The sequence below is a fragment of the Megalobrama amblycephala genome, unplaced genomic scaffold (assembly GCF_018812025.1).
Source record: "Megalobrama amblycephala isolate DHTTF-2021 unplaced genomic scaffold, ASM1881202v1 scaffold440, whole genome shotgun sequence".
NCBI classification, from domain to species: domain Eukaryota; kingdom Metazoa; phylum Chordata; class Actinopteri; order Cypriniformes; family Xenocyprididae; genus Megalobrama; species Megalobrama amblycephala.
Window position 1 is genome coordinate 157163 of NW_025953380.1, and position 13036 is coordinate 170198.

The 13036-nt window shown below is 46.6% G+C and overlaps 1 protein-coding gene across 1 annotated transcript in view; it reads left to right on the forward strand.

The window, feature by feature from the left end:
- The first annotated feature begins 964 nt into the window (after positions 1-964).
- LOC125261600 overlaps positions 965-13036 on the forward strand; it is a 29849-nt gene continuing 17777 nt past the window's right edge. The window contains exons 1-4 of the mRNA XM_048180157.1: positions 965-986; positions 1402-1601; positions 1924-2204; positions 6577-7023. Of these exons, the coding sequence (XP_048036114.1) occupies positions 965-986; positions 1402-1601; positions 1924-2204; positions 6577-7023 (950 nt within the window). The remainder of the gene's footprint in view (positions 987-1401; positions 1602-1923; positions 2205-6576; positions 7024-13036) is intronic.

A 13036-nucleotide genomic window follows, 5' to 3' on the forward strand; every position in this document is an offset into this window, starting at 1 on the left:
TCGGTCCGAACGTAATACAGAGAAATCATCCAAATGTACAGCACTGTCAGGATAATCCGATGTTAGCCATGTCTCAGTAAAACAGAACACACAGCAATTTCCCAGATCTCTCTGGACACTAACACGGCAGTGAAGCTCATCCATCTTATTGCTGATAGATTGCATATTTGCCAGCAACATGCTTGGTATTGGAGGCCGTGTAGGTCGATTCCGTAGCCTCACCAGCAGTCCTCTGCGTCTTCCTCTCTTTTGCACATATCGCCTTTGATTCCCAGAGCGCCAGTTTCCTGATCTTTTGTTAATATCCACAGGTATCATAGATGTTATAGACAGTTTTGGAACATTTTGTCTGATGTCCAAAAGAGTCTGTCGATCATAAGTAATAGAGGAGGACATAGGCTGTATTATCAAACTAATAAATAAAGTTAAAACTAACACTAAACGTAGCGTGAGAGAGGCTCGTAGCATGTCGCCATACATCGGCGCCATTTTGAAATGTCCGTCTGCAGACAGTGACGTCTTCTGCCCACAAAGAGCCTCCAAGCTGCCTCCACACCGGCCATGGGACTGTGTCATTGATCTGTTACCGGGTGAGCCAGTGCCCAGGGGAAGGATTTACCCCCTGTCAGTACCGGAGGAGAAGGCCATGGAGGAATACATCAAAGAGGCACTTAATCAAGGTTACATTCGCCCGTCTACTTCCCCTGCTGCTTCGAGTTTCTTCTTCGTGGCGAAAAAGGACGGAGGCTTGCGGCCCTGTATTGATTATCGTGCACTGAACAAGATCACCGTTAAGCTCCGGTATCCCCTTCCTCTCGTCCCAGCTGCCCTAGAACATCTCCGTGGTGCCACTGTGTTCACCAAGCTGGATATCCGCAGCGCGTACAACCTCATCTGGATACGCGAGGGGGACGAGTGGAAGACCGCCTTCGTCACGCCCACTGGCCATTATGAATATCTCGTCATGCCGTACGGCCTGGTCAACCGTATTCCAGGATTTCATACATGAGGTGCTCCGGGAGTTTCTCCATCGGTTTGTCCTGGTCTACATAGATGACATACTCATCTACTCCCGGAGCTTGGCCAAACATCGCCACCACATTGCGGAGGTCCTCCAACGCCTACGACAGTTCCATCTCTGCTTGAAAGCTGAATAATGTTCATTCCACCAACCCTCAGTACACTTCCTCGGTTACATCATTGATCACAGTGGCATCCGGTTGGACGAGGGGAAGGTGGAAGCTATCAAGTCCTGGCCCACACCATCCACAATCAAAGAACTCCAACGCTTCCTTGGCTTTGCTAACTTCTACCGCCGCTTCATAAAGAATTACAGCTTCATTGTTCATCCACTCACCAATCTACTCCGCAACCAGCCCAAGTCTCTGTCCTGGACTCAAGAAGCCACCAACGCCTTCGAAGCCCTCAAGAAAGCCTTCACCACCGCTCCACTCCTCGTCCACCCAAATCCAGATCTGCCCTTCGTCGTGGAGGTGGATGCTTTCACCACAGGAGTGGGAGTGGTGCTATCTCAGCAGCAGGGGATGCCAAGTAGACTCCATCCATGCACTTTCTTCCTCTGCAAGCTCAACCCAGTGGAGGTCAACTACGACATCGGTGACCACGAGCTCCTGGCCGTCAAGCTTGCCTTGGAAGAGTGGAGGCATTGGTTGGAGGGAGCTAAACACTCAAGTCAAGTCAAGTCACCTTTATTTATATAGCGCTTTTTACAATGCAGATTGTGTCAAAGTAGCTTTACATTGATAACTGGTACATAATTTGGCTGCACAGCAGCTCTTAAAGAATAGTGTCAATGCAGGTAGATCAGAAGCACTGTTGAATAAATGTCAGGAATACTATTGAATATCAAATGTCAAGTCAAATGTCAAGTGGAACTCCTTCCTGGTCTTAACTGACCATAAGAACTTGGAATACCTGAGAGCTGCAAAGAGACTCAATCCCCGTCAAGCATGGTGGGCCATGTTTTTCTCCCGATTCGACTTCTCGATTTCCTATCATCCTGGCTCCAAAAATGTAAAGGCAGATGCCTTGTCCCATCTCCATGCTCCTGAGGAAAAGAACGAAGAACCTGAAACTATTCTCCCTGAGTCCATCTTTGTGGGCTCCATCTCCTGGTTGGAAGAGACCTTACCCTCCTCCAATGCCTCCACCAACGCTCCGCCGGGTTGTCCCCAAGGCTTGCAGTACATCATTAGGACACGACGCACTCCACTGAGCCACTCTGCTCACACGTCACTTGGCACTGGCCACCCGGGGGTCAATGAGACCCTCTCGCTGCTAAAGGAGAGCTTCTGGTGGTCCAACATGGCCAACTCGTCAGAAGGTACGTGCAGGGCTGCAGGGAGTGCGCCATCTCGAAGAGCCCTCGTCATCTTCCAGCCGGCAAGCTTAATCCTCTGCCCGTTCCTGAGCGACCCTGGTCACACCTGGGAGTGGACTTCATTACGGATCTCCCAGCCTCTGATGGACACACATGCATCCTGGTAGTAGTAGACCACTTTTCCAAATCCTGTCGTCTGATCCCCCTGAGAGGTCTACCTACCGCCATGGAAACGGCAGAAATTCCAGAAAGGAAGATTCAGGAGATCGGCCGCTTCCTGCGTACCTTCTGCCATGGCCACCAGGACTCCTGGAACCAGTACTTGGGTTGGGGCGAGTACGCACAGAACTCTCTACGACAATCGACCACCGGACTCACTCCATTCCAGCGCGTACTCGGTTTCCAACCCCCACTGTTCCCCTGGGACAGGGAACCATCCAACATTCCAGCGGTCGACTACTGGTTCCGGGAGAGCGAGAGGGTTTGGGACTCACCAAACCACCAACTGCAGCGAGCCCTGCACAGACGCAGGACGACAGCGGACCTTCGGCGTTCCCACCCTCCCTCCTATCAACCGGGACAGAATGTCTGGCTGTCAACCCGGGACATCAGACTGCGTCTGCCCTGCAAAAAGCTGAGTCCCAGATTCATTGGCCCATTCACCATCACCAGACAGATCAACCCGGTCACTTACCAACTCCAACTCACTCCACAGTACAGAATTCACCCCACATTCCATGTGTCTTTATTAAAGCCTCACCACCCTTCTGTTTCTCCCCCCACAGAGCCTGACGGTGCAGCCTACGAGGTTCATGAAATCTTGGACTCCCGGTGCCGTGGTGGTCAACTACAACACCTAGTGGACTGGGAAGGCTACGGTCCTGCGGAGCGCTCTTGGGTCCCCAGAAATGACATCCTCGATCCCAATCTTCTTGAAACATTCCATGCCAGCCACCCTGACAGACCTGCCCCACGTGGAAGAGGACGGCCACCACAACATCGGGGTCCTCGGCCCTCAGGAGCGGGCCGTGGGAGGGGGGTACTGTCACAGACACGCCAGGCTCCACCGTCAGCCAGTCACAGCGCACCCAATCACTAGAGTACTAATCACTGGCACCTGCACCCCATCAGCACTCATCAGTCACAGTATAAAGGACTCACACTCACTGTCCGGTCTCGTTTGTATCATACTTACCTGTATGCTTACCTTAAGGACTCCAGACGATCTACTTACCTGTCTCCAACGTCTCCTGTTTCCCTCGTGTGCTTCTCCATCTGTGTGTGAGTGTTCCAAGTCTCCAGTGTCCATAATCTCCAGCGTCATTTAAGCTCTTCACTCCTACAATCACAAGAAGGACAGTATTACCATTCTGCACTGCTCCATTCATCTATACTTCACGTTATACTCACCTGCACAACTGTTAAACTCTACTGGTATCAATAAACTTCACTGTTTGTTTTACTCCTGCCTCCGACCCTTCTGTGTTGTAACAATAATGGGGAGGGAGGGTTGCGAGCAGTTTGAGCATACTTACCGAGCAGCAATGCCACGTATATATGTCCCGTGTCTAATGGTAGCGATTGGAGCGATTTGCCAGCTGACCGCGTCAGCTGGTCACGGCACTATGCCTACTTGGCCTGACTGAACTAGCGCTGTGCTCGATTAGTTTTCTGTTATTTTAAATTATAATCAAAAATTTACAAACAATATCTGTAAATGAACAATATGACTGTTATTTTAAAGCTGCTGTCCGTGATTTTTGGCCCTCTAGCGGTTAATAAACAGAACTGCATGCGTCTTGCGGAGGAACATTCTAGCCGGAGCTACTTTTCTCTGTGTATGTCTATGGCGAGTCACGAAGTTACTGTGATACTCTGCGGCGAGTCCTACCAGTCCGGTCTGAAATAGTCAGAATATAAACACTTATTATAAGTGTACCATAATGATTCAGGATAAGACAAAAACATGGTTTGGAAAATGGATTCATGTTGTATATTCTCATTATATAATTTTTGTAAATTTTTAACACAAAAAAAGTTGTGGACTGCAGCTTTAAGTATTATCATTAATGACAAATTACAGTAATTCTCATTTTTATACAGGAAAATTACTATTATTTATACAGTATTTTTTCTGTTTTCTTAAATTACATACACATTTATGTAAAATTACAAAAATAATTTTAATTTTATTTTATTTATACATTCAAACTCTGTAATTCTGGAAACAAATATAGCAAACTTTTTTTATTACATCAAACAATGCATAGTCTGTTTTTAAAGAGTAGCTGTCTGTTTAAAGAGTAAGCTGCAAACATTCAGGCTTTTGCCCACACACCAATTGATCAAAACTGCTTTACAAATGAAATTGTGAAATAGAGATGAGAAAAGGACACACATTTTTTACTAGTTCAAACTCCCCAAAATCCATCGACTTTCACAATGTTACAAACACGCCTTCCCGGACTCCAGTTCTGATTTTGTCATTGAGGAGGTTTTTGATAAATCGTGTAATCCTCGTCCAGTCCCCACAGAAACACAGGCGGCTTGGCCAGTTCGCCAATCACCCTTGTGTCCTGCCGGACCCAAACCCCTGAATGGACTAAGATAGATCCTCCGCTGAGCTGAAACGGCCAAGAAAAAAGAAAAAAAAAGGCCGTGCAACCCCAGTCTCCTGACTTTTCTGCCTTCCTATAAAGCCTGCCGCCCAGTCTGAGCCCTCTCAAGGGGAGGAGGACTGGTTAATTGACTTTTGGACTGAACCAGTTCTCAGTCTCCTCGAGATCGCTCCAGCCTTCATTGAGCCCGCTCCATGTTTCCACGAGCCCACACCGGCCATCCACGAGCCCGCTCCAGGCTTCGCCGAGCCCGCTCCATGCCTCCACGCCTGAGACTCCTGATCTGCCATGGCTGCCCACGGCTCCTGACCCGCCATGGCTGCCCACGGTTCCTGACCCGCCGTGGCGGCCCAAGGTCCTAGAACCGCCAGGTTCAGGGCACCCAACCCCTCCCCCCCTCCCCCGTTGTAGCATCTGAAACGCGTGGATGCGCCTACAGGGGAGGGGGAGGTAATATTACAAACATGCCTTCCCGGACTCGTTCCCAGCATCCACTTGTTCTGCACACCTGTCTGCACTTCCCTCATCACTTTTCCCGCCATCTCCCCGGATTCCCAGCACCTGTTGTCCTCGTCAGCACTCCTATTAAGTTGGACACACTCCTTGACCATTCTATTGCTTGACTATTGTGTGTGAAGCTGTCTTTATAATCCTTGTTGTAAATAAAGCCCATACTATTGTGGATTTCCGTACTCGACTCGTCTGTCAGCATCACCACGTAACAGAAGAACGGACCGTAACCGCTGGAATCTCAAACAGACTCATGGCATACCGCCATCTTAAAGTATTGGTTATATCTTTACTGATAAAACTGTGCATTTCTTTTTTGTTTTGATAACACATTACAATAAGATTCATTAGTTAAACATTAATTAATGCATTAACTAAAATGAACTAACCATGAACAATACATTTGTTACTGTATTTACTAATCTTTGTTAACGTTAGTTAATGAAAATGCAGTTGTTCATTGTTTGTTCATGTTAGTTAACAGTGCATTAATTAATGTTAACAAGATTTTAATAATGTATTAGTAAATGTTGAAATTAACATTGGCAAAGATTAATAAATGCTGTGTAAGTGCAGTTCATTATTAGTTCATGTTAACTAATGTGGATAACTAATGTTAACTAATGAACCTTATTGTAAAGTGTTACCAGATCATCACACATGACTTTGGACTTTCACAGTTAGTGCAGAATGACGAGGACAATTGTAGTCTGATGAACATGCTGGATGAAGCCAAGATACAATAAACATGATCTGTTGACTGTTAATCAATCCTGTCAATCAGAAAACAAACAGTGTAGAAACGGTCTGTCTGACACAGGTTTACCTTCATATCAACTCAATATGTACCAATTACATGTACTTGAAATTAATTTTTTAAAGGAAAAAATTTTTTAAAAATTTTTTTTTTGCTTAGATTTTGAAAGATAAAAGCTATACAATTTTTTTTTATTTACTAATTATTCAATTTGTGATTATATGTATAACACTCTATAAACAACCAGACACTACAACTGAAATATAATAATAAATCAATGAGTCACTTTCAATATTTTATATTCTCCTACACTGTACAATAAAGTAATAATTGTGTGTTTATCTCCACAGATTTTCTGACATTATCTACATGAGGAGAGAAGCTGCTGTAAAATTTCTGATGAATCTGTTTGTTTCAGCATCAGAGTTTGATGAAAATACAGAAGAAAATTACACTCAACTATTAACATCTGTGTGCAGCTACACATCTTTCCCCTGTGATGAAAATTATGATGATGATGAGTATACTGAGTGTCAGTGTAATTTCTTGCTGGATCTGCGTTCATATGTGAAGGGCTTTGAGGCTCAAACAGGCAGGAGTCTTCCAGAATTACAGTCAATTTATCAGTCAGCTCCTGCAGTCTGGATCATAAACCTCTCAGAGAGAAAGAGCTCCATCCTCCTAGAAGTGCTGAAACTCCAAACAGAGAAGAAACCAGTAGAGCTGAGAGACTGGACAGATGAAGAGAGTGAAGTGAGGGGATTCCTCCAGTGTCTGCCCTACATCTCACAGCTCAGGTGAGAGTCTCATAGGGAACAGACCACCATGTTTAATTATTGTATTCAGTGCTCACAATAAAATTACTGAAATTAATGTGTATGTCAGGTTGACATATATGTGTGGATGTGAACCAGAATTGAAAACACTGAATTAAAGTGTGGTTTTGTCAACACCACAGCGGCCAGATGAATAAACTTCTCAGTCAAGTTTTACAAGTTAGTTTTTTCTTCAAGACTGATCATAACTGTTTTAAACCAGTTACATAAAAAGGTAGATTGGTGTAATTTGAATCTGTAATGAAAGACTGATTATCCTTAACCAATTGTTTGTGATACAGTCTTAATTTTGCGGCTGTGTTTATGCGACTGATGCCGATAGTCGTGTTGATATGTTGATTAAATCTTGTTCATTCAGTCTCTGTAGAGATTGATTTTGTTCAGGTATTTCTATTATAGCAGCTTCATGCAGCACACAGTATGTTTATATATGCAGTTATAATCGAGCTACAGTGGGTTTTAGCATAGTTGAGCCACAATCTTCATCTCTCTGTCCAAATATACATGACACAATACATAATCAAATATTTGCATGATTAAAAATCATCACACATGACCCTTGACTTTCACAGTTAGTGCTGTAACGAATAATCACTCTGGCAGGGATCCATTTGCATGCTTTTATTAAGAACAGCAGTAGTCGTACAGGCAGGATCAGACAGGAGCAAACAGGTATAACAGGGACAGGCAGAATCGTGGTCAGATAACAGGCAGGTGGTCTAGACAGGCAGATATCACTCACAGGTCAATGTAACAGGCAAGGGTCAGAGGCAGGCAGCAAAGGGTCAGTAACGGGTAACAAACAGGATCAGCAACAGACAGTCAGACAGAATGATAATGCTCAGAAATGTTCACCAAGGCAAAACAAGACTGTACTGGTGTGTGTGTGTGTGTGTGTGTGTGTGTCTTTTATAGTCCAGGTGATGGGTATCAGCTATAGCGGTAATCAGTCCAAGGCACAGGCTTATGGGAAATGTAGTGTGTAGTGTAAGTGTGAGTTAGTATTCGGGAGAGGGCTCCCTCCGATGGTCGGAAGAGGGAATCACAGAGTTCATCTCTGTGACAGAGCCGAGGAGGAGGCAACCGACGCCGAGGTCTTCCACGCAAACGAGGGGCTGGTCGCTCCGGATGCATAGTGTGGAATTCCTCCACAAGGTTGGGGTCCAGGATATCATCCGCATTGACCCAGGTACGTTCCTCCGGGCCATACCCCTCCCAGTCTACCAGGTATTGGAGTACTCTTCCTCAGCGCCTGGAGTCCAGTAGTTCATGGACTTGATACGCCTCCTCGTCTTCCACCAGGATAGGCGGGGGGCCCTGATCACCAGACACCTCCTCTCCCTCCTAGGCAAAGCAAGACGGAATGAAACTGGTGTAATCTGATGTGTGATTTGGAAAGGGCTAATGTACCTCGGACTTAACTTCTTACAGGGAAGTTTGAGACGCAGATCTCTCATAGACAGCCATACCCATTGACCAGGCTGGTATTCTGGACCTGGACGTTGGTGGCGATCAGCTTGCTCTCTCAAACGGCGGACAGCGTGTTGCAGGTGAGTATGAGCTCTATCCCAGGTGGCTTCACTCTGATTCATCCAGTCATTGACGGCAGGGACAGTGGTAGGTTCGCCGGACCAGGGGAACAGTGGTGGTTGAAACCCCAGGACGCATTGGAATGGTGTCGTCCCCATTGCTGGTTTGCGGATGGAGTTCTGTGCATACTCAGCCCACATGAAATAACGAGACCAATCATTCTGGTTATGATTACAGTATGTACGAAGGAAGCAGGTAAGTTCCTGGTTAAGTCCATTCGACTGAGGGTGATAGCCGGAAGTAAGGCTGAAGTTGATGCCCAGTGCTTGGCAGAAGGCTGACCGGAAGCGGGAGGTGAATTGAGGACCATGATCAAACACAATGTCCTCTGGCAAGCCATAAATCCTGAACATCCAGTTGCAGAGATGCTCAGCCGTTTGCATGGCGGTGGGTAGTTTGGGTTGTGGAATGAGGCGGCAGGCTTTGGAGAAGCGATCGATAACACTCAGTATGGTAGTGTATCCGTTGGAGATGGGTAGATCTGTGATGAAGTCTATGGCGATGTGGGACCAGGGACGGCGTGGTAAGGGTAGTGGTTGCAACAGACCTGTGGGGACTTGATGAGAGGGTTTATTAATATTGCAGACGTGGCATGCTCTGACAAATTGTGTGGAGTCTTTGAGTAGTGATGGCCACCAGAACTGGTTCTGCAAGATTTGGGTAGTGGCAGCGATGCCTGGATGACCAGAAGCAGGTGAGTCATGGACCATTTTGAGGTTGCGGCTGTGGATGTTCTCTGGGACGAATACCTTAGTAGGAGGTATCTCGCCCTCTGCGTTAGCCTGCTCCAGCTTCGCTATGATATCCCACTGTATGGGTGCGACAACAAGAGAGGCAGGTATGATAGTCTCATTACTGACTGGGTTGGTTTCACCTTCGAATTGACGGGACAATGCATCAGCATTGACATTCTTCGACCCTGGACGATAGGTAACGGTGAATTGGAAGTGTGAAAAGAACAGTGACCAACAAGCCTGTCGGGGGTTGAGTCTTTTGGCGGTGTGGAGGTACTCGAGGTTCTTGTGGTCTGTGAGAACGATGAACGGATGCGCTGCCCCCTCCAGCCAATGGCGCCACTCCTCGAATGCCACCTTTTAAATCCAGCAATTCTCTGTCTCCAACATCATAGTTACATTCTGCTGCCATGAGTTTTCTGGAATGATAAGCACATGGATAAAGTTTAGGAGGGTTACCTTGGCGTTGGAACAGGACTGCCCCTAGTCCTGTGCTGGAAGCGTCGACCTCGACTGTGAATGGGAGAGACGGGTCCGGATGATGTAGAATAGGGGCAGTCGTGAAGTGCTCCTTCAGTTGTTGGAAGCCGTTGATGGCGGCAAGGGACCACTTGACTTGAGGCTGGCCTTTTTTCACCATACTGGTAAGCAGACAGGCTATGGTGCTGAAGTTGCATATTAAGCGCCTGTAGAAATTAGCGAATCCCAGGAAATGTTGCAGCTCTTTAATGTTGTTGGGTTGAGGCCAGTTGAGTATGGCTGATACTTTCTTTTCATCCATAGCGACTCTATCAGGGCTGATAATATAACCAAGGAAGGAGGTTACCGTTTTGTGAAACTCACATTTCTCAGCCTTGGGATAAAGTTGGCATTGAATCAGCCTTTGTAACACCTGCCTGACCTGCTGAATGTGCTCCTCCATCGTATCGGAATATATCAGGATATCATCAATGTAGACAATGACAAATTGATTAAGCATGACTCTGAACACGTCGTTTATGAAGGCTTGGAACACTGATGGACTACTGACAAGCCCGAAGGGCATGACCAGTAGCAGTGGAGAAGGCAGTTTTCCATTCATCCCCTTCCTTGATGCGGATCAGATTATAGGCGCCGCGGAGGTCAAGCTTGGTGAAGTACCGGGCAGTGCGTAGTTGTTCCAAAGCCGCCGGAACCAGAGGTAGTGGATAGCGGAATTTAACACTTATTTCGTTCAAACCTTGGTAGTCTATGCATGGACGGTGACCCCTGTCTTTCTTGCCCACGAAGAAGAAGCCTGCGGATGCTGGAGAGGTGGAAGGGTGGATGAAGCCTTTGGCCAGTTCCTCCTCTATGTATTTCTTAATGGATTCAGACTCTGGTTGCAAGAGAGGGAAAGATACGTCCCTTGGGAGGTGCAGCCCCTGGAATCAGATCAATGGCACAGTTGTAAGGGCGATGAGGTGGTAACTGAGATGCACATACCTTACTGAAGGCTAGGGACAGGTTGCGGTATTCTTCTGGTAGTGAGAATTTTGAAGTGGGTTCAGCGGTCTCAGTGGTCTTTGCTGCTTGAATGGTTCTGATGCACAGGGAATGTGAGTGAGACAGACATTTTGACAGACAGTTCGAGTTCAAGTGAACTATTTGTCCTTCTCTCCAGCAGACGTGAGGATTGTGAGTGCGTAGCCATGGCAACAGTAGGATGATGGATGAAGTAGACGTGGGTAAGACATGGAATTGAATGCTTTCAGTGTGAAACATACCAGTCTGCAACGTGATGGGTTGGGTTATGGCATTCACGCGTCCCGTGCCCAGGGGCCGGCCGTCTATTGCTTCTACTGTGAGAGAAGAAGAGCATTCAATTAACGGGATCTGATGCAGTTGTGCATAACTCTTGGACAAAAAGTTCCCCGCAGCCCCGGAGTCCAGAAGGGTGGTGGTTTCTAGACGTATATCATTAAACAGTAAAATTATGGGCACGGAGACACACATATCTGAGCTGTAGTAAGGATTGGCATCACTCACCGACCGTGAGTTCTCTGGACGGGTGCGAACTGGACGGTTATTTCTCACATGACCGGGACTGCCACAGTAGAGACACAGGCGGTGAGTTAAACGACGGCTTCTCTCCTCTTCAGATAAATGGTAAGCATTCACTTGCATGGACTCAGTATTATCAGGATCGACAGGTGATTGTATGCGAGTAGTGCGTCTCTGTCCAGTCTTACGTGAGCGCATGAGGTTGTCAACTTGTATCGCGAGCTCAATGAATTGATCCAAACTTTTGCCATCATCACGGCAGGCCAGCTCCGTCTGTAACTCATGAGTTAATCCTTTCCTGAAGCAGGTTTTTAAAGTGTCACTCACCCAGTTGGTTTGCGCTGCCAGTGTGCCGAAGGCAAGAGCGTATTCTGCCGCGGTTTTACGTCCCTGTGTTAGCTCCATCAGACAATCTCCGGCTCCTTTCCAGTCACTAGGATGATTGAAAACCTTTTTAAATTTCTGCAGGAAATAATCATAGGTGGGAAAAGCAGCTCCAACATCGTTCCACACTGCCGTAATCCACTCTAGAGCCTTCCCCGTAAACAGTGAACAAATAAGAGCGATCTTACCAGCGACTGAGGAATACGTAGGTGTAGAATGGCAGGTTGGTGGTTAATGAAGAGGGAACATTGGAGAATGAAGCCCTTACATTTTGTAGGATCGCGTCTAACTTTTCAGGAAGAGAGAGGCGAGGATTCATCGGCGGCGTGCCAGCTGCTTGGGTAATGGCGGCCGTGGCAGGTGGTGGAGAAGCTGCGGGCACAGACAATGGAATACTTTGTAGTGCTTTTACCAGTTACTCCATGAGGTTTGTGAGACGGTTGAGCTGGTGTTGATGGGCAGCGAGTTGACTGACTTGAGCTGACATCGAGGCACACAATTGAGAATAAGCAGCTGGATCTTGAGCTGGCGAAGTCTTCTGTAATGAATCATCACTCTGGCAGGGATCCATTTGCATGCTTTTATTAAGAATAGCAGAAGTCGTACAGGCAGGGTCAGACAGGAGCAAACAGGTATAACGGACAGGCAGAATCATGGTCAGATAACAGGCAGGTGGTCAAGACAGGCAGATATCACTCACAGGTCAATGTAACAGGCAAGGGTCAGAGGCAGGCAGCAAAGGGTCGGTAACAGGTAACAAAAAGGATCAGCAACAGATGATAACATCTCAATGATAACGCTCAGAAATGTTCACCAAGGCAAAACAAGACTTTGCGATGTACTGGTGTGTGTGTGTGTCTCCTATAGTCCAGGTGATGGGTATCAGCTGTAGGTAATCAGTCCAAGGCACAGGCTTATGGGAAATGAAGTGTGTAGTGTAAGTGTGAGTTAGTATTCGGGAGAGGGCTCCCTCCAATGGTCAGAGGAGGGAATCACGGAGTTTGTCTCTGTGACAAGTGCAGAACGACGAGGACAATTGTAGTGTGATGAACATGCTGGATGAAGCCAAGATACAATCACATGATCTGTTGACTGTTAATCAATCCTGTCAATCAGAAAACAAACACAGTGTAGAAACTGTCTGTCTGACACAGGTTTACCTTCATATCAACTCAGTATGTGCTAATTACATGTATTTTAAATGAATCTTTTTAAAGGAAATTAAATTAATGAAACTTTTTTTT